The sequence below is a fragment of the Mesoplodon bidens genome, assembly GCF_964165515.1.
Source record: "Mesoplodon bidens genome assembly, chromosome: 8".
Taxonomy (NCBI): Eukaryota; Metazoa; Chordata; class Mammalia; order Artiodactyla; family Ziphiidae; genus Mesoplodon; species Mesoplodon bidens.
The window spans coordinates 10,267,762-10,290,218 of record NC_138165.1 but is presented as its reverse complement, the minus strand read 5'-3'; the positions used below and the strand labels follow the sequence as shown (position 1 = coordinate 10,290,218).

Genomic DNA, 22,457 nt, shown 5'->3' with positions numbered 1-22,457 from the left:
GCTTCCAAATTTTGGCAGTTATAGATAAAGCTACTATAAACATCCATGTGCAGATTTTTGTGTGGCTGTAAGTTTTCAGCTCATTTGGGTAAATACTAAGGAGCACAATTGTTAGATTACATGTTTAGTTTTGTAAGAAACCGCTAACCTGTCTTCCAAGTATCTGTACCATTTTTCATTCCCACCAGCAATGCATGATAGTTGGTCATTATATTTTTCACTGAAGCCTTTTCTGATCGTTTTTGCAAGATATTTTCCTTCCTGTCTCTGAGCTCATATAGTACTCTGTATCCTCATTCTGACATCCATCATATTCTTTCTTGCTTTGTGTGAGCCCCTCGGGGCAGGACATAGATATGTCTCCTGCACCTTACAATACTTCACTTAACACCCTGAAAATTAAGAGCCCTAGTATTTGTTGAATGAATAAGGTAAATTTAAATTTTTTTGTGTCAGACTGTCAAATGGAGCATTTTGTTTTGCAAATCTATATATAATCTATATATAATCTTATGCTAGGCTTGGGTCAAACAATTCTCACTAGTTCCACTTGTTACATTTTTTTCAGTTGTTTCTGAACAATTATTTTGTGGGTTACTACATGGTTGATTCAGGTTGAAAGAAACTGCATTTGAAGTTATTGATTCTTTGCCCCAGCTTTTCAGCTGGAAGAAACAAAGCTCTTGTTGCAATAAGTACTGAACTTTTAGAAAACAATATCTAATGAGGTTAGCATATATTGTTGACATTTTATTTTCAACCAGAGTTAAGGTCACAGCTGAAAGGTCACAAAGATGATTTTATACAGTAAATAAACAATGATATTATTTTGCAAAGAAAATGAAATATCACAAACTTGTCTGTAGCCTCTTTTGTCTAAAAGTGTTTGCTATGCTTAATTTTGGTACCTAAACTGTGTTATCCTTCCATTTCTTAGATTTTGGGATTTAAAAAGGAAGTACACCTAGTTTATGTGTCAGGGACTAATATAAACATGTGCTTTTCATTCTTATTCTGGAATTATATTGAGTTTTTACATTTAACTCCTAAGTCCACTTAGTATTTGTTGGGGGGTAATTCTTTGTGGAATTTTGGTATTTATTCTGTTTATTTGGTGAACTTCCTTTCAAGTTGGGAAGTTTTATTGATCATATTTGTTTGAGACCTTTACCTCTTCATCTTTGGTGTTTACAACAAAACTGTAAATTTATCATTAGAGAGAATATGTTGAAGTGCTTTTGGAAAGTATTGGGCTGGATTATGGTTAAACAGTGAAAAATGTACGCTTTGGGGGCACAATGCACAATAGAAATTATTAACTGCTTTCATATTATATATCACTACATAACAAGGGATTGATCTCTTAAATTTGTGGTAGCTCAAGACAATTTTAATATTGAAAATAATTTAATGGATTGAAAAGTATCATGGAACAGACAAACTTCTAATGCCAAAGACCATTAAAATTTCCACTTTATATTGTCATCTAGTTAACATATTTTTAAAGCAAAGTAGTCCAGATAGTATAATTCCTTAGTTTTTTTTAAGACTTTTAAAAACTTTTTATTTTATGTTGCAGTATAGCCAATTAACAATGTTGATGATAGTTTCAGGTGCACAGGAAAGTGACTCAGCCATACATATACATGTATCTATTCTCCCTCAAATTCTGCTCCCATCCAGGCTGCCACATAACATTGAGCAGAGTTCCCTGTGCTATACAGTAGGTCCTTCTTGGTTATCCATTTAAAATATAGCATTGTGTACATGTCAATGCCAAACTCCCTAATTATCCCTTCCCCCCATCCTTCCCTCCTGGTAACCAAAAGTTCATTCTCTAAGTCTGTTTTGTAAATAAATTCATTTGTATCATTTCTTTTTAGATTCCACATATAAGGGGTACCATACGATATTTCTTTTTCGCTGTCTGACTTCACTCAGTATGACTCTCTAGGTCCTTCCATGTTGCTGCAAATGGCATTATTTCATTCTCTTTTTTTTTTTTTTTGCGGTACGTGGGCCTCTCACTGTTGTGGCCTCTCCCGTTGTGGAGCACAGGCTCCGGACGTGCAGGCTCAACGGCCATGGCTCACGGGCCCAGCCGCTCCATGGCATGTGGGATCCTCCCAGACCGGGGCACGAACCCGTGTCCCCTGCATTGGCAGGCGGACTCCCAACCACTGCGCCACCAGGGAAGCCCTATTTCATTCTTTTTAATGGCTGAGTAATATTCCATTGTATATATGTACCACATCTCCTTTATCTGTTCCTCTATCAATGGACATTTAGGTTGCTATTGTAAACAGTGCTGCAGTGAACATTGGGCTGCATGTATTCTTTCAGACTATGTTTTTCTCCGGATATATACCCAAGAGTGGGATTGCAGAGTCATATGGTAGCTCTATTTTTAGTTTTTTAAGGAACCTCCTTACTGTTCTCCATAGTGGCTGTACCAATTTACATTCCCACCAACAGTGTAGGAGGGTTCTCTTCTCTCCACAAAATCTCCAGCATTTATTGTTTGTGGATTTTTTGATGATGGCCATTCTGACCTGGTGTGAGGTGATATCTCACTGTAGTCTTGATTTGTATTTCTCTAATAATTAGCGATGTTGAACATCTTTTATGTGCCTCTTGACCATCTGTATGTCTTCTTTGGAGAATGTGTCTAACCTAAAATTTACTTTATTTTAGATGAACTCACAAATTCATCAGAAACCAGATTGTCTTTAGAAGACCTCTTCAGGAAAGAATTTGTGCTTCATGATCCAGAAGCTCGATGGATCAATGGTATGTGTATACATTCTTATATGTTATATTATTTCAAGTTCTGTATAATTAAAATTAAATAGTGTTTTTGTTGACCACTGGTTGACTACCAGTGGTTATTTTAATTGACATTATGCTTCAATGATTACAGATACCATTTAATCAGAAATTTATACCTTGGCTCATGTGAGAGAAAACTAATTCCTAAGCTAGGTCATCAATAAAATTATCCCCCAGACATTAGATTGACTGCTCTGTATCTGCTCTTCCCTCATGAATCATTAGTTATGTGACTGCAAACACGTGTTACATCTCTAGCATTTCTCTGGGTAATTCTCCTTGGTGTAGAAGTATAGATTTTGGGAGCGTACATATAAGTGATTCAAATTTGGCAATCAGATTAATTTTCTTCTCTCTCTTTGTGGCTTTTCTTTTTAAGTTTAAATACCACACACTAGGGAGACTCTCCAGTCTGAGAGTCTACAAAGTTGACTCTACAAAGTTGAAATGACAGAAGGGGCATGGGAACACATTGCATTTTTGCTTTTTGTGGCTTGGCAAAGAAATCACCTCAGCTTTCCTTAGGTTATTTCTGATTTTGCTATTTTCAAAAAGCTTTAAAAAGATTTTAGATTACAAATACAATCAGTCAATCAATCAATCAATCAAAACCACTGAGTGGTGGCTCCTTGGACTTTGGCTTGTCTTTGTGGGAGGTGGTAGGGGGAGTTATTGGGTAATCCAGTTATAAGAAATGTGTTGGTGAAAAGGAAGTCAGGTTTTCATTTCTGGAATATTACAATTTGCCTGACCATACTAGTCACCATGGTTAGATAGCTGTTAATCTTTGCCCTTCATTTTATTTAGACATAATATCTTTGCTTGTTTTCAAGGCCTAGAGTAGGTTACATGTATGATAGCTAAGAAGAGCTTTGCCTTTGTATCTAATGAATAACGTCTCACTTACAGTCCATCCTTTATTCTGTAACATCCTAATTAAATACATTTATGCCTGCAAATTAAATGTTTATTTATGGAAGCTATAAAAAGAATGTAACTTAATTCATGAGGGCAGGAGCCAAATCATACTTGTTTACCTAGCACTGATACAGTTTCTGGAGCGCAGCAAGCACTTAAGATTTGTTTTTTTTGAATAAATGAATGAAATCATTTAACAGAAGTTCAGTTTTATTTTTCTGTAAACTCAGGTTTCAGTTGAAATTAGTTGCAAGGTAAGTATTATCATGGTGATAATGTTACAAATAGAGAAAACAAGATAGCAGTTTTATTAATCTATTTGTATATTTTCATTTTGAATTTTCATAAATTTGGGTCTTGCCTTATTGTTGCCTTTGCACTATGATTATTTCAGAGGTACACTGTGATTTATTTCAGATGAGTACTATTACTAAATTTAAAAAAAGGTATGGAATTACCTAGCATTGCTCTAATACATGGATCTCCCACAAATCGTTCTCCTAATGTGCCACTGTAATTTTGTAAGCCATCTTTTTACTTGCTAGCAAGTATTTTCTATTGAAGGAGATGACCAAAAAATTTTGAGTCATTAGATTTGAAATGCTGAATAATATTCTGTTTTATTCATCATGATTTTGACCAAACTATAGAAATTTGTACAGTTTTTGACTTTGGGAAGCAAGAAAAAAATCATGGGTCTCGTCCCTCTTCTCAGGTTAGCTTGAACTATTTAAAGAGGCATTTACTCCCATGTGTAAATGACACTTTGATATCGAAGTATCAAAGGACTGGAGCGGTGTTTAAGCAGTGAACTGCATACTAAATTAAGCCACATTTCAGTATCTAGGGCGCACATTTTACTCTAATGCTTCACAAGATATCAAAATAAAATTATTTGGAGTTAATCATTTTAATCATTTTTTTTTCATAATTTCTTTACCAATCATTGGTAAAGCTGATTTTGAAAATATATCCTGGGACAAAGCTGCAGTGTGTTATCATACTACAAATAAAACCTAAGATCAAATATATTTATAAAAGAACTTGACATAAAACAACCTTTTAAACAGATTTAAACAATATCTAAGCTCTTAGAGCCATGTGATCTTTATAAATACCACTGAAAGAATTGACTCACTGTCAGTAGATTGTGTGCACTGGGTTGCTTTTCCAGCAGGGGAATAGATTTGTGCTCATTTTTTCCTCTATCCAATCCAGATCACCTTTCTGGCAATCACTGGGTACTTGGCCTATTTACATATTCCTCACAAAGCCAGATAATACAGTGGGGACTATAAATACAATGTGTAACCCTGGCTTCATTGTCACAGATTGTATCTGAATGTAAAATGTGAGCTTCTTATTTATTCTCATGACATGTCTCACCAGGTTTCTATAGTATATAAGTGGCTTGAAGGAGTCTAACCCAACCTCATTTGGAAGCTTCTTTTAGTTCTTGGAGGTCACCATAGGAACATTTAATACATTACTGGTCAAGGAGAAGGAGGGCGTCTAGATGGCCCTGACATGTGTAGGCTGAAGTGTAGCAATGTCATTCATTATGCTGCTTCTCAAATAATATATCTGTGAATGTCAATGCAGCCTTGGATGGGTGCTCATATTCATGGTTAGTGTAACAACTGCCTTCCACCAACTCTGCTCAGATCCTTGAAATCTCCATTTTTATAGCATCTTCTTCGTAGTTATGTCACCTTGAAACTCGGAAATCCATCTTCTTTAACATTATTCATCTCCCCACGTACATTTGAGGACCTATCAATCATCAAAGAAAAATCTAATATTAATTGAGTGCCTTCTATGCTAGGCTTTGTGCTGGATGCTTTATAGACATACTTCATAGATAGCATGTAAGTTATAATGATGAACCCCAGAAAACTGAGGCTAAAGCAAAACACTTATCCAAAACCACAGCTGATAAGAGGTGGAGCCTGCTTTAATCACTATTTTGAAGTATAAAGCCTACCTTCTCCCAGTGTTTCACTCTGAGATGCCATTCCACATCTTTAACACATGCATTAACTACCTCTTTGACAATCTCATGGGTACAGATCTCACTGTGACTAATCCTTTCATGTTGAATATTGCAGTCATGTCATCTACCCTAAGGACATCCATATAATGGTAACTTATGCAGCCACTAAAAAATGTATGAACATATTTACATGTTTATGGTATAAAAAGTAAACAACGGTGTCTTTAAAACAGAGTTGATAGTATGTAATTCACACTGTCTCTACTGTATACCAGTGAGTGTTTCCAGATGGCTGGATTTTGACCTGATACATTTTTTTCTTTTTGCTTATTCATTCTTTCCTGAATTTTTTCGATAAATATGTATGTTTATGTGATTTTATAACTATTTTTTCTTTTTTAATTTAATTTTTATTTTATATTGGAGTATAGTTGATTTAAAATGTTGTGTTAATTTCAGGTATACAGCAAAGTGATTTAGTTATACATATATCCATTCTTTTTCAGATTCTTTTCCCATATAGGTTATTACAGAATATTGGGTAGAGTTCCCTGTGCTATACAGTAGGTCCTTGTTGATTATCTGTTTTATATATAGCAGCATATATATGTTAATACCAAACTCCTTATTTAGTTTCATGGGTCTCCAATCCTCCAGCAGTCTCCTGCCAAATACAACTTTATAAGGCCCAACTAAAAACTGTAAACACACTTCTCAAAAACCATCAGAGGAACCCCTTTGCCAACTGAATAAATTCCAAACTCCTCCCTTTGAATTCCAGACCTCTCAGAATCAAGATTGGCCTCTATCCTACTATTCTACTTTACATTATGTTTCAGGGGTATTGAACTGCTTGATATTCTTCATAAGGCTCAAAAGCTCTTTTGACTCTGTGCCTTTGCCAACACTACTTTCTCTACCTGGAACCCTCTCCCCAATCTGGCAGCCCCAATTTTGTCCCACTGGAAACTTGATTCCCAGGTGCAAAGTTCTTTTTCCTGCCAGCATCATCTTCCGCTAAACCCCAGAGGTTGATTCTCTCATATAGAAATTTCTTCCTTGATTATAATTATAACATGTCTAATCTCCTCTAAGACAGTGCTTCTAAAACTATAGTGAAAGCCCACTGTTTTAAAATTTAATACTTTGTTTGTATTTCCTATTTGGCATGAATTAATGTTTTTGAAAAATACAATAAAATCAATTATTAGAAAAATAAAATAAGTAAATATTACAAATACAGCCCCCAAATTTAGCTCATTATAATTAACTGTTTTAAAATTACATTGCAAAAATATATAATAAGTACCAACATGACATTGGAATAAAATAGGAATTTCATCTATTACTTTGAGAGAGGATATACAGGCGACTAATAGGATTGCTATGATATTCATAACTTTTTGTTATTGCTAAATGAGAATGATACAAATATTGAGTGAAATAGTGATTATTCACATTAAATGCCAATTCTCAGGTTTTGAACAGGAACTGGCATATCAATATTCAGAGGTTTTAATGTAGGAAATGAAATTGCTTCCTTCTTGTTAACTAATCTAGGTTAGATTGACAACGGCACCACTCTTAGGGGATAATGTATGTTTAGACTGTCTCTATTTTTGTTTTAATAATATTATTGGAGAGAAGAAATCAGTCTCCAAAATAAGGATGATGGTAATGCAAGGAGATTTTAAAGCAATTTTAACAATCTCAGGATGTTCATTTTAAGCTTTTATACAAAATGAATAAAGTGATACTGTATTTTTTATCTTCAAATCTTTACCACTGGCTAATTTCAAAATTTATTCTGTAGATTATAAATCATTTATCTTTTCATCAAAGAATATATTTTGGATTTTAAGTACATCTGGGGTATACTGGAAAGACTAAGGTTGAATCACAGCATCATGCAACAAGGTTCTTCTGCGTATAGTTAGTCTGTTGCTGGCTCACCCATGGGTTCATCTGCTCAGTTAAATTAGGCTACTTATCATGCATTTGGATCTGGCGGCACTGTCAGATTGCTATGAAAGCATCAAATGCTTACCCTCAGCTCAACTTATCGTATTGTGGACTAGTGGCCATCACTTCCCAACTGGGTGTAGTCTCCCAACATGACTCTTAGAGCAGCTTGGTTCCAAGAGACAGTAAACCCTGAGGAATAGGACTTGTGTCATATTTATGTTTGAGTCAGCCCAGCAATTAGCACACTGTCTGGATCCAATTAAAACTCAAAGTAGTTCGGTTAGCATAATGAGATAAACTATTATATTTCTTTGATATATTAAGGAGGGCCCACTTGATCCACAATCAGTAGAGGTTTCATTTCAGTTCTTTTCCTCAGGGTGTGCATAGATTTTTCTCTGATCTATACAAACTTGTCCTTCCCAGTGTCCATCACGCATGTGAGTTGTTTCATGGTTTTTTTTTTTGTGTGTGTGGAAAATGTCTAGCTGGGATGAATGATCACATGTGAGGCCCTGGATATAATTTTTTTAAAACATCTTTATTGGAGTATATGTGCTTTACAATGGTGTGTTAGTTTCTGCTGTATCACAAAGTAAATCAGCTATACGTATACATATATCCCCATATCTCCTCCCTCTTGCACCTCCCTCCCATCCTCCCTATCTAGGTGGTCACAAAGCACCGAGCTGATCTCCCTGTGCTATGCAGCTGCTTCCCACTAGCTATCCAGTTTACATTTGGTAGTGTATATACATCCATGCCACTCTCTCACTTCGTCCCAGCTTCCCCCTCCCCGTGTGCTCAAGTCCATTCTCTATGTCTGCGTCTGTACTCCTGTCCTGCGCCTAGGTTCTTCAGAACCACTTTTTCTTTTTTTTTTTAGATTCTATATATACGTGTTAGCATATGGTATTTGTTTTTCTCTTTCTGACTTACTTCACTCGTATGACAACTTCACTCGTATGACAGACTCTAGGTCCACCCACCTCACTACAAATAACTCAATTTCGTTTCCTCTCATGGCTGAGTAATATTCCATTGTATATATGTGCCACATCTCCTTTACCCATTCATCTATCGATGGACATTTAGGTGGCTTCCATATCCTGGCTACTGTAAATAGTGTTGCAGTAAACATTGTGGTACATGACTCTTTTTGAATTATGGTTTTCTCCGGGTATGTGCCCATTAGTGGGATTGCTGGGTCGTATGGTAGTTCTATTTTTAGTTTCCTAGGGAACCTCCACACTGTTCTCCATAGTGGCTGTATCAATTTACATTCCCACCAACAGTGCAACAGGGTTCCCTTTTCTCCACACCCTCTTCAGCATTTATTGTTTGTAGACTTTTTGATGATGGCCATTCTGACCTGTGTGAGGTGATACCTCATTGTAGTTTTGATTTGCATTTCTCTAATGATTAGTGATGTTGAGTATCCTTTCATGTGTTTGTTGGCCATCTGTATATCTTCTTTGGAGAAATGTCTATTTAGGTCTTCTACCCATTTTTGGATTGGGTTGTTTGTTTTTTTGATATTGAGCTGCATGAGCTGCTTGTATATTTTTGAGATTAATCCTTTGTCAGTTGCTTCATTTGTAAATTTTCTCTCCCATTCTGAGGGTTGTCCTTCGTCCTGTTTATGTTTTCCTTTGCTGTGCAAAAACATTTAAGTTTCATTGGGTCCCATTTGTTTATTTTTGTTTTTATTTCCCTTTCTCTAGGTGGTGGGTCAAAAAGGATCTTGCTGTGATTTATGTCATAGAGTGTCTGCCTATGTTTTCCTCTAAGAGTTTGACAGTGTCAGGCCTTACATTTAGGTCTTTAATCCATTTTGAGTTTATTTTTGTGTATGGTGTTAGGGAGTGTCCTAATTTCATTCTTTTACATGTAACTGTCCAGTTTTCCCAGCACCACTTATTGAAGAAGCTGTCTTTTATCCATTGTAAAAGGCTCCATTTCTCCATTCTTCCCTCCTTTATCAAAGATAAGGTGACCATATGTGTGTGGGTTTATCTCTAGGCTTTCTGTCCTGTTCCATTGATCTATATTTCTAGATTTGTGCCAGTACCATACTGTCTTGATTACTGTAGCTATGTAGTATAGTGTGAAGTCAGGGAACCTGATTCCTCCAGCTCTGTTTTTCTTTCTCAAGATTGCTTTGGCTATTCGGGGTCTTTTGTGTTTCCATACAAACTGTGAAATTTTTTGTTCTAGTTCTGTGAAAAATGCCATTGGTAGTTTGATAGGGATTGCATTGAATCTGTAGATTGCTTTGGGTAGTAGAGTCATTTTCACAGTGTTGGTTCTTCCAATCCAAGAACATGGTATATCTCTCCATCTGTTTGTATCATCTTTAATTTCTTTCATCAGTGTCTTATAATTTTCTGCATACAGGTCTTTTGTCTCTGTAGGTAGGTTTATTCCTAGATATTTTATTCTTTTTGGTTCAATGGTAAATTGGAGTGCTTTCTTAATTTCACTTTCAGATTTTTCATCATTAGTGTATAGGAATGCAAGAAATTTCTGTGGATCAATTTTGTATCCTGCTACTTTACCAAATTCATTGATTAGCTCTAGTGGTTTTCTAGTAGCATCTTTGGGATTCTCTATGTATAATATCATGTCATCTGCAAAGAGTGACAGCTTTACTTCTTCTTTTCTGATATGGATTCCTTTTATTTCTTTTTCTTCTGATTGCTGTGGCTAAAACTTCCAAAACTATGTTGAATAATAGTTGTGAGAGTGGGCAACCTTGTCTTGTTCCTCATCTTAGTGGAAATGGTTTCAGTTTTTCACCATTGAGAACGATGTTGGCTGTGGGTTTGTCATATATGGCCTTTATTATGTTGAGGTAAGTTCCCTCTATGCCTACTTTCTGGAGGGTTTTTATCAAAAATGGGTGTTGAATTTTGTCAAAAACTGTCTCTGCGTGTATTGAGATCATCATATGATTTTTCTCCTTCAGTTTGTTAACATGGTGTATCACATTGATTGATTTGCATATATTGAAGAATCCTTTCATTCCTGGGGTAAACCCCACTTGATCATGGTGTATGATCCTTTTAATGTGCTATTGGATTCTGTTTGCTAGTATTTTGTTGAGGATTTTTGCATCTATGTTCATCAGTGATATTGGCCTGTAGTTTTCTTTCTTTGTGACAGTAAATGTATTTTTGATGTATTTGTGGGGAGGAAGGTGATCTTCACTTCTTACGCCTCCACCATCTTGAAGGTTCTCCCCCTTGGATATAATCTTAATTTTATTGGACAATGTTGGAGACAACTGAACTCATCTACCATATGATACTCAAAAATAGGTATTTAAACCTGTTATCTTTCAAACGATGTGTTACAGTATGACATATTGAAATAGGAAAAGTCCTTAAACAGAAAAAAACCAGAGTCTTGCAGCAATTTTTTAAAGTCTTCTGAGGCTTGGTTTCTTCATCTAAAGTGGGGATAATATTTTCTGTAGGCAAAAGCACAGTGAAAATTAAATAAGCAAAAATGTTCAAAAAGTAAAAATAAAAAGGTAAAGGCAAAAAATAATAGTTAAGAAAACATAAATAAAAAGCAAAAATCTGGAGCGGAATAAATCTTAGAATGGTTATTAGAATGTTATTCTGACAACAGCTTTTAGAGATGCTCTGGGCACCTGATAATTCTTTATAAATGCCCCAGGAGCCTTATCCTGATGAATTATATCCAGGATATTGAACAGAAAGTGAAAAGCCATTATTGTAATCTTCATGAAAAATAAAACAAATTACTGAAATAATATCAATAATATTCACTCATAATTAGGGAAATGGGACAAATGAATCTAGTTTGTTATTTTTTGGTTTGGCACTGTTTTATCCATCAAAGGCTTCTGTCCATCAGTTCAGTTTGGTTGTGTTGCAGAAACTGTTGGATTTCTTTGTGTGCAGGGAGCTACACTTCTGACAGCATTATCACTCCCAGCTCTGGGTCAGAATTTTAACTCTTTTAACTTATTTTTAATTTTTTCCCTAATTTCTTATAACCATCAACCAAGCCGATAGTTTAAAAAAGTAGAATTGAATCAATGACTATGAGGTTTTGAGGGTAATTTATATTTTTATTGAAACATAATTTATAAGGACAAAATGTTGGGTAGAGAGTAAATGTGCAAAAGTAGGTATGTGGTTAGATAAATTATTTTACATCCATTTAATGGAATATTATACAGCCATTGAAACTGATCTTTTGAAAAAAATAATGACATTAGAACATGCTTGGAATAAAATATTAAGTGGAAAGGGTAGAATACAGAATCATATGCATAGTACACTCCTAATTGTATCACACACTTGTAGATGCAACAAAAGTGATATCAGAATTAAATATGCTAACGTATTAAATAATTTTCTATGATTGATTTAATGTTTTAAATTTTTTATCTTTTTGTTTATGTTGTTATTTTTATAACATATAAAAATCTACTAAATTCTCCTTAAAATAAAAATGTTCTCAGAGCAGTGCTGGACTGTCTTAAGAGGCACAGATTCTTATAATAGCACTCTTACTCCTTGTTTGTTGAGACAGAGTATTCCCTGTAGTTTACTGTTTTTTTTCCCCCTCCCAGTAATGTAAACACATAGAAGGTTATTGAAATTATGACATCTGTATTTCCTGACTCACAGCTCAAAGAATTGAAAATTAGGTTAAAAATATAATTAATTGTTATCATTGCTGATCTTCTTTTTTAAAGTAATGTATGTCAAAGTATCTTACTATCAAGAGTAGATCATTTCCTGCCAAAACTAAAGAAGTGCTTACAGAAGTATATCATTAAAGCATATTTACCTTTCTGCGGATTACCAAAAATGTTCTCTTTATTGCTAAATGATTTACATGCTCCATATATTTTTACCAAAGTTTAAAATAATCTATATTAAAAGCACTTGAAATCAAAATCAAAATCAAAATATTTAGTATAAAAGAATCAAACTATGGTAACCTTACATACCACTGCAAATATTCATACTTTTGTTTGAAATTTAAATCTAAATAGTTTTTTAAGAAAATATTTTTAAGATTCCAGCTTATGTTAAAATGACTATATTTATACTAAATGCAAAGAGGGAGTAGGGAAAATGATTTACTCATAAAATCCAGTGTTAGTATTTTGGGGAAAATTTAGGAAAATAATATTTCTGTTTTAGAAATATGATGATTACTTAAGGGTATTTAAAGGGAGTTGGAAATATAAACCAAATTTTAGATTATGAGAGCTAAACTTTTATGTTACAACCTACTTTTTAAAAATAAATTTATTTGTTTTAACTTATTTATTTTTGTCTGCATTGGGTCTTCATTGCTGCACACGGGCTTTCTCTAGTTGTGCTGAGCAGGGGCTACTTTTCGTTGTGGTGAGCGGGCTTCTCACTGCGGTGTCTTCTCTTGTTGCGGAGCACAGGCTCTAGGCACATAGGCTTCAGTGGTTGTGGCACATGGGCTCAGTAGTTGTGGCTCACGGGCTCTAGAGCGCAGGCTCAGTAGTGGCACACGGGCTTAGTTGCTCTGTGACATGTGGGATCTTCCCAGACCAGGGCTCGAATCCGTGTCCCCTGCATTGGCAGGAGGATTCTTAACCACTGCACCACCAGGGAAGCCCACAACCGACTTTTTAAAGTAGAAAACTATATTTTGATTTTTAAAAGGAAAAAAATGTCTGCATGAGTGGTATGAAACAGTTATGCTTAGATTCGTCAGCAAACATTATTGAATTTCAAGTACATGCCCCACACAGAGTTTTGTATATTCCAGATAGGATCCATTGACATTTAAAAGGTTTGCAGTAAAACAGACTGTGTACCTACAGTGCATTCCACACAATCATGGTTGGTGTTGGCTTTGTTGGCCCAGGAACTGGGTTTGTCAACACAAATAAAGATTAAGGGCTTCCTTGGTGGCGCAGTGGTTGAGAGTCCACCTGCCGATGCAGGGGACACGGGTTCGTGCCCTGGTCTGGGAAGATCCCACATGCTGCAGAGAGGCTGGGCCTGTGAGCCATGGACGCTGAGCCTGCGTGTCTGGAGCCTGTGCTCTGCAACGGGAGAGGCCACAACAGTGAGAGGCCCGCATACCACACACACACAAAAAAAGATTAATAGATAATTTGACATTGGCATCTATTTTTCCATCAATTTATTCATCTAATATTCCTTCAAGATATACTTATTGAGCATAGCCAAGCATTCTTCTAGATATAAAGTCTATAAAGATGACTGAGCACAGTTCTTTTGCTCAGGAAAATTATGAATATGTTCCTCATTGTTCACACTACCTTTTTTTTGTATACAGAGTTTGAAGAAGTAGAGTTAGTCATCAAAAGGCCGTGACTGGGGTAGGAGGTAGAGGTAATCTGAGAGTTTCAAGAAATACTCTATTCAGACCATGATGAGGTTTGATTAACCTTTTCCCCAGAAGCCAAAACACACCTGTTCCACACTTCTCTCCCCACTATGATGGAGAACACACACCAGCACATTTTGCTTTTGGAACTCTTTTATTCTCTTTGCCTCTTCTTTATTTGATACGGTTTTCCCTTATATGTGATAATAGTTATGACTAATATATACATATACCACTGACATGTTTAAAAGGAATAAAATATGATTATGGTACCCAGGGAATTTAGAAACTAGATGAAAATAACATACCTGAAATAATCAGACAACAATTCGGTGATAAACTCCTGGGTTATTTTTTTATTATTATTATTTTTTTTTTTTTTCTTTTTGCGGTACGCGGGCCTCTCACTGCTGTGGCCTCAGCCTCTCCCGTTGCAGAGCACAGGCTCCGGACGCGCAGGCTCAGCGGCCATGGCTCACGGGCCCAGCCGCTCTGAGGCATGTGGGATCTTCCCAGACGGGGACACGAACCCGTGTCCCCTGCATCAGCAGGCGGACTCTCAACCACTGCGCCACCAGGGAAGCCCAACTCCTGGGTTATTACTGAAGAAAAGAGAAAAAAAAGACATTAGAGATCAGTTTGAGCTAAGAATAACTGGAGTCATCTTTATGGAAAAGATGGAGTTCAGTCTCAATATAGAGATGAGCCTAGCAGAAGAAAGAGTACATCACTGGGAGAGCAAGGAAGTATTATGACAGAGTCATAGGAATTCGCATAGTATGAAAGAGTATCTGTAATATTCTGTGTGTGCCTGTGTGTGTGTTTAAAATTAATGGTGAAAAAAGTCAATCAACTCAGATTAGTATATACTTAGAATATTAATACTATTACTTTACTGTACTTGTTATACTTTGATCTCCTTTAGCAGAGTCATATTATTAGATTATGATTTTAAAACAGAAGAATTTGAAGTTGCTCTGATGGTTACCAGCTGTGTTATTTTCCTTAGAATGGGAGATGTAGCTAACAGGAATTTCACCTAATATGTTTATAATAATTCATGTTTACATTTACTTTTCTAGGACATTTCAACGTATGTTACTTATTTGCATTTCTTTGAAAAACGTTGTTTCGGAGGTAGGGTGGACATTAATTTTGTGTTATAGATAAGTAAGTTGAGACACTAACAGTTTTTCTGCACTTCTTCCCAATTCAAAATCAGTACTTAGCTCTGGCCAGAATCCAGGTTTTCTATGTTCAGTGTTGGGTAGGATACATCAGAGTAGAGAAAATGTCTTAGGTAAGTTTTTTGTGTTGTCCTTATACTAACATTTAATAATGTATATAAACCAATAAAAGCACATCTATGGCTTAAGGAAAGACATATTATGGGAAAGATAGATAATAATAAGGGAAGATTTCCTTTGACTCATATCTTACTATATGAATTTGAGTAGAATTTTTAGGTGATGTTGAGAAAATGTAATCATTTTTGTGTCATTGACTGTAACTGTTTCAAAAAAAACTCTTGCAGCAAACCCTAATAATAAAGTCACATTTTACACTACACATTAAACTTTAATTCAACTTGCTTTGCTTGAGTCATGTTTTCTGCTTGTGTGTGTGTGTGTGTGTATGTGTGTGTGTGTGTTGGGGGGTGGTGTGCATTTCTTTCTAAGGCTAATTTTACTTAATCACGTTGGTCATGAAGTCAAAGTCAGTTTGTATGGGCCATTGGGACCTTTAGATGACACACAATCAACTATTCCACTATTTTATGTTGGGTAAACAAATATTAAGCACGTAAGTACATTTCAGAAAATCTTTAGTTAGAAGAATTGCTCGAGATAATTCTGTTTATCATTAAATGGCTAACATTCTCTATAGTAAGTTATTTCATGCACAAGCATCTACTCAATTGAAATGTTCCATCCTGTTCACAGTGGTCTGGTTTCATGTGTGCCCATAGAGGTACACACAATAGTATATCTAGCAATTTAATTCTACTTCTTTTCTATATTTATCTTTTATTTTTGTTCTTGATAAAAATTAAATACTATTTTTATGTAGTACTGTAGGGATGCAAAAAAAAGTTGTAGTATCTGCTTTCATTAATTTATTATTAATGCCAATAATAAAAGTTATGTGTTTTAGAGGTTATCTAATAGTAGCTAGGAACTATGCTTGCCTTTTTAATTTATCATACAAATGTTTCTAGTTCTCTAATTTAAGTAGAGATATATTCATTTTATAAATTAACAAAGTGAGCTTTAAAGTACATAGGTGACTTGTTCAAGTCCACACAGCTAGAAGGAGGCAGGTTCAGACTTTAAGTTCACATATTCTACTGTTAACCTCAGTCAACAATGAACCTAGTAACTGTAAACAAATATAAGTTTAAGGAATACAATATCAAGAAAAGACACATAACATAGAGAAAATAGTTTTCAGATATAAGATTAAGCATAAGCTATATAATTAATGTAGGAAAAAGTGAAACTTCTTTAATCAATTTATACAAGAACTCTGAAATAAGATGCACACAGAACTTAATGTGGAATTAAAAATTTAATGTGGAATAGAAAACAGAGTATTACACTGGGATTCAGGAGCCCTGGCTCAGTAACTGAATATTCACCTTGGGAAAACCTCACCACCATCAGTCTGCTGGACCCCGGGTTCTTAATCAGTGGGCTTGACTGAATGACACATGAGGTCTCCCCAGTTTTCTTACTTGGAGTTAACCAAATTTATGTGTGGTAGCACAACTGGCCCTAAAGCAATTGGCAATGTGGCTAGAATGCATACTTCTAAACTTCATATTACCTGGTTTAAGTGGAAGTTTTACTATTATTATTATTTGTAATAGTAGTAGTAGAATTTTAAAGTTCTCTGCTATCATTTTCAAAACATGATTCTCCTTTTCAGTTTCTAACAAACTTGCTAAATGACACGAGTTAAGCTGATAATCCAATTTATGCTGTCATGTAAGATGCCAACATTTTTATCATCAATAATGATAATGACTTAATGCCCTATGCATCTATTTATGAGTTAAAATATTAGTTTTGTCTTGTTTCAAATGAGAATTGGGACTTTTGGGCAGTGTGGAAGGTCTGAGAAGAGGATATTCTGATTGTGCCATTTTTAATACATTAAGCCCCCTACATACGAACCTTCAAGTTGTGAACTTTCAAAGATGTGAATGTGCGTTTGCATGTCCAATCACGTAAGTTAGTTCACGTGTCTGGCATACATTGTCACGTGCATGCTACAAGTGGTTGTGGTTTTGTGTACTTTACTGTACAGTACTGTATAGAGTACAGTAGTACAGTATCTTTATTTCAAGCCCAGGATGTCCAGAAGCAAGTGTACAAGCAATAGTGATGTAGCTGTTACTGTACTATACTTTTCAAGGTGCTATACTGTAAGATTAAAAATGCTTTCTTTATTTTTGTGTTTGTTTTTATGTATTATTTGTGTGAAAACTATTATAAACCTATTAAAGTACAGTACTATATAGCTGATTGTGTTAGTTGAGTGCCTAGGCTAACTCTGCTGGACTTACAAACAAATTGGACTTATGAATGCGCTCTCGAACAGAACACGTTCATATGTAGGGGACTTACTGTACAACTTTGATAATTTAACTTTTTCTGTTATACATAAAAGTGAAAAGAGTAGTATAATGAACCTCTAAGTAATTATGATCAATATGTGAATGATTACCAACATGTTATGTTAGTTCTTCATCCAAGGATACAAATATGAGTGTGAAATACTAAAGGTTGGAAAAGTGAAAGGAATAAATGTAAATGAAGCAGAGAGAAAAAGGATAGCAGTTGTTGGAGATGTGCTGGAGGGGAGTATTCCATGCTGATCATAGCTGTATTCTGGAATTGTGCTAATTCTGAATGATATAGCTTACTTTTAAGAGTAAATGCAAGGAGGTTAAAACCCAGAATTATGAGCTGGAATTCCTGAAATATGGTTGAAGAAAGTCAGACCTAGAGAAACAAGGAATTGGAGGTGTTATCCGAACCACCATTGGATATGAAAAGCCATCCTGTGAGTAAGGGGTTCGACTTTTCATGTAGACTTTAGGGTTACCTAAAATGAAAGCCCTCAGGGATGGATGTCTGCTCAACTGCAATATGTCACATGTAACAAGGGTAGTTTTCCATCTTTTGACTAGGTTGGTTTAAGTAAAAAATAGTGATGTCTCCATTCCTTGTTAATAATATAGAGAGGTTGGGTGATCATGTGGTAAGGGTACCTTAGTGGGATTCATATAACTGATAGAAAATTGTAAAAGATGATCTCTGAGTGCAACTTTAGATCTAAGATTTTGTCATTTTGTCTCCAAGTCAACAGAAAACCATGGTTTAACCTACACTGTTTGAATAGTTCTTTGGTTTAGTTAGAAACCAGTTGGTACTCTGGTCTAAAACAGTTCCTAAGGAACGGTGTCAGCTTTCACAGAAATTCCTCTGCTTCTCCTTTCCACACAAGGAAGCTCCAGTATGTGACATAACACTCTTTTGTCTTTGTTTTGACTGGCCATATGGAGTTTCTGAAACATAATTTAAAAGCTGATCTCATTTTGCACTTTCAGTTGATAACACCTTGGCATACTCCTTTGTGCTGTCAATACCTGTGCCAGTTTTAATGAGCTTGAACATTTATTACTGGGGCTATGTACCCAAGCCATTAACCTGTCACTGCCATGTGCTTGCAAATAGCATCTCAAAGCAGGTAGCTTGCACCTACCTAGTCTCTGATGATATCCAATTCGTAAGTGAAAAAAATATACATATTAATTAGTTGTATGTGTTTCCCCCTCTTTCCTAGGAGTGTGAATGCTCACTTGGTTTTCTGCCATGACCAGTTTTGCTAATTGTTTAATTTTCCTTTTGTCACCCCATGACAAAGTATTTTTTATATTGCCCTCCTTAGGTTTTAATTCCAGAAAGATGCTATTCTATTCAAAAATTATAAAAAATATAAAGCCTCTTAATTAGGAAAGTGAGTAAGGCCTTGTGTAGCATAAGTACTCCATAATCTTTTCTGGCTGATGATTAATTGACTTTGCTGCTCTGTACTGCTCGGATGTGATGCTCTCTGAGGCCCTCCCAACCATCAAGGTGGAGGAGTGTCTGACAAGGGAGGGGTTAGGCCTCCAGAAGTCAGAGCTTTAGTTCTGTCTCTGGTTGAGATGGTGGGCAAGTCACTTGACTTCTCTAAGTGGCCATGTCATTACCCATAAGACTGAGAGGGTAATTCCTCTTATGCCTTTCTAAAGTCATTGTGAGCATCACAAGGGATATCAATTCTCTAAAAGTGTTAAACCACTTAAGAAGTTTTGTCTCTATTCTTTTTTTTTTCCTTTATAACAAATTTAATCAGTTATACATATACATATGTTCCCATATCCCCTCCCTTTTTGTGTGTGTGTGTGTGTTTATATATTTTATTTTTTTCTGCTTTATAACAAATTTAATCAGTTATACATATACATATGTTCCCATATCCCCTCCCTTTTGTGTCTCCCTCCCACCCTCCCTATGCCACCCCTCCAGGCAGTCACAAACCACCGAGCTGATCTCCCTGTGCTATGCAGCTGCTTCCCACTAGCTATCTACCTTACGTTTGGTAGTGTATATATGTCCATGCCGCTCTTTCGCTTTGTCACAGCTTACCCTTCCCCCTCCCCATATCCTCAAGTCCATTCTCTAGTAAGTCTGTGTCTTTATTCCTGTCTTACCCCTATGTCCTTCATGATATTTTTTTCTTAAATTCCATATATATGTGTCAGCATACAGTATTTGTCTTTCTCTTTCTGACTTACTTCACTCTGTATGACAGATTCTAGGTCCATCCACCTCATTACAAATAGCTCAATTTAATTTCTTTTTATGGCCGAGTAATATTCCATTGTACATATGTGCCATATTTTATTTATCCATTCATCCAATGATGGACACTTAGGTTGTTTTCATCTCCAGGCTATTGTAAATAGGGCTGCTATGAACATTTTGGTACATGACTCTTTTTGAATTATGGTTTTCTCAGGGTATATGCCCAGTAGTGGGATTGCTGGGTCATATGATAGTTCTATTTGCAGTATTTTAAGGAACCTCCATACCGTTCTCCATAGTGGCTGTACCAATTCACATTCCCACCAGCAGTGCAAGAGTGTTCCCTTTTTTCCACATCCTCTCCAGCATTTATTGTTTCTAGATTTTTTGATGATGGCCATTCTGACGGGTGTGAGATGATATCTCATTGTAGTTTTGATTTGCATTTCTCTAATGAGTGAAGATGTTGAGCATCCTTTCATGTGTTTGTTGGCAGTCTGTATATCTTCTGTGGAGAAATGTCTATTTAAGTCTTCTGCCCATTTTTGGATTGGGTTGTTTGTTTTTTTGTTATTGAGCTGCATGAGCTGCTTATAAATTTTGGAGATTAATCCTTTGTCAGTTGCTTCATTTGCAAATATTTTCTCCCATTCTGAGGGTTGTCTTTTGGTCTTCTTTGTGGTTTCCTTTGCTGTGCAAAAGCTTTTAAGTTTCATTAGGTCCCATGTGTTTATTTTTGTCTTTATTTCCATTTCTTTAGGAGGTGGGTCAAAAAGGATCTTGCTGTGATTTATGTCATAGAGTGTTCTGCCTATGTTTTCCTCTAAGAGTTTGATAGTGTCTGGCCTTACATTTAGGTCTTTAATCCATTTTGAGCTTATTTTTGTGTATGGTGTTAGGGAGTGATCTAATCTCATACTTTTACATGTCCCTATCCAGTTTTCCCAGCACCACTTATTGAAGAGACTGTCCTTTCTCCACTGTATATTCTTGCCTCCTTTATCAAAGATAAGGTGACCGTATGTGCATGGGTTTATCTCTGGACTTTCTATCATGCTCCATTGATCTATCTTTCTGTTTTTGTGCCAGTACCATACTGTCTTGACAACTGTAGCTTTGTAGTATAGTCTGAAGTCAGGGAGCCTGATTCCTCCAGCTCCATTTTTCGTGCTCAAGATTGCTTTGGCTAATCGGGGTCTTTTATGTTTCCATACAAATTGTGAAATTTTTTGTTCTAGTTCTGTGAAAAATGCCAGTGGTAGTTTGATATGGATTGCATTGAATCTGTAGATTGCTTTGGGTAGTAGAGTCATTTTCACAATGTTGATTCTTCCAATCCAAGAACATGGTACATCTCTCCATCTATTTGTATCATCTTTAATTTCTTTCATCAGTGTCTTATAATTTTCTGCATACAGGTCTTTTGTCTCCTTAGGTAGGTTTATTCCTAGATATTTTATTCTTTTTGTTGCAATGGTAAATGGGAGTGTTTCCTTGATTTCACTTTCAGATTTTTCATCATTAGTGTACAGGAATGCCAGAGATTTCTGTGCATTAATTTTGTATCCTGCTACTTTACCAAATTCATTGATTAGCTCTAGTAGTTTTCTGGTAGCATCTTTAGGATTCTCTATGTATAGTATCATGTTATCTGCAAACAGGGACAGCTTTACTTCTTCTTTTCCAATTTGGATTTCTTTTATTTCCTTTTCTTCTCTGATTGCTGTGGCTAAAACTTCCAAAACTATGTTGAATAAGAGTGGTGAGAGTGGGCAACCTTGTCTTGTTCCTCATCTTAGTGGAAATGGTTTCAGTTTTTCACCATTGAGGATGATGCTGACTGTGGGTTTGTCATATATGGCCTTTATTATGTTGAGGAAAGTTCCCTCTATGCCTACTTTCTGCAGGGTTTTTATCATAAATGGGTGTTGAATTTTGTTGAAAGCTTTCTCTGCATCTATTGAGATGATCATATGGTTTTTCTCCTTCAATTTGTTAATATGGTGTATCACGTTGATTGATTTGCATATATTGAAGAATCCTTGCATTCCTGGAATAAACCCCACTTGATCATGTTGTATGATCCTTTTAATGTGCTGTTGGATTCTGTTTGCTAGTATTTTGTTGAGGATTTTTGCATCTATGTTCATCAGTGATATTGGCCTGTAGTTTTCTTTCTTTGTGACATCCTTGTCTGGTTTTGGTATCAAGGTGATGGTGGCCTCGTAGAATGAGTTTGGGAGTGTTCCTCCCTCTGCTATATTTTGGAAGAGTTTGAGAAGGATAGGTGTTAGCTCTTCTCTAAATGCTTGATAGAATTCACCTGTGAAGCCATCTGGTCCTGGGCTTTTGTTTGTTGGAAGGTTTTTTTTATCACAGTTTCAATTTCAGTGCTTGTGATTGGTCTGTTCATATTTTGTATTTCTTCCTGACTCAGTCTTGGCAGGTTGTGCATTTCTAAGAATTTGTCCATTTCTTCCAGGTTGTCCATTTTATTGGCATAGAGTTGCTTG

The 22,457-nt window shown here is 35.8% G+C and overlaps 1 protein-coding gene across 5 annotated transcripts in view; it reads left to right on the top strand.

Annotated features, from left to right (window-relative positions):
• Window positions 1-22,457, top strand: part of DPP10 (dipeptidyl peptidase like 10) — a gene marked incomplete at both ends in the record, with an annotated part of 1,352,958 nt that overhangs the window by 847,196 nt on the left and 483,305 nt on the right. For 4 of the 5 annotated variants that reach the window (XM_081242278.1, XM_081242277.1, XM_081242276.1 and 1 more), the window contains one exon: window positions 2,695-2,790. The exons of the other annotated variant lie outside the window; for it this stretch is intronic. In XM_081242278.1, coding sequence (XP_081098404.1) covers window positions 2,695-2,790 — 96 coding nt within the window. The remainder of the gene's footprint in view (window positions 1-2,694; window positions 2,791-22,457) is intronic. 5 annotated transcript variants of the gene reach the window in all.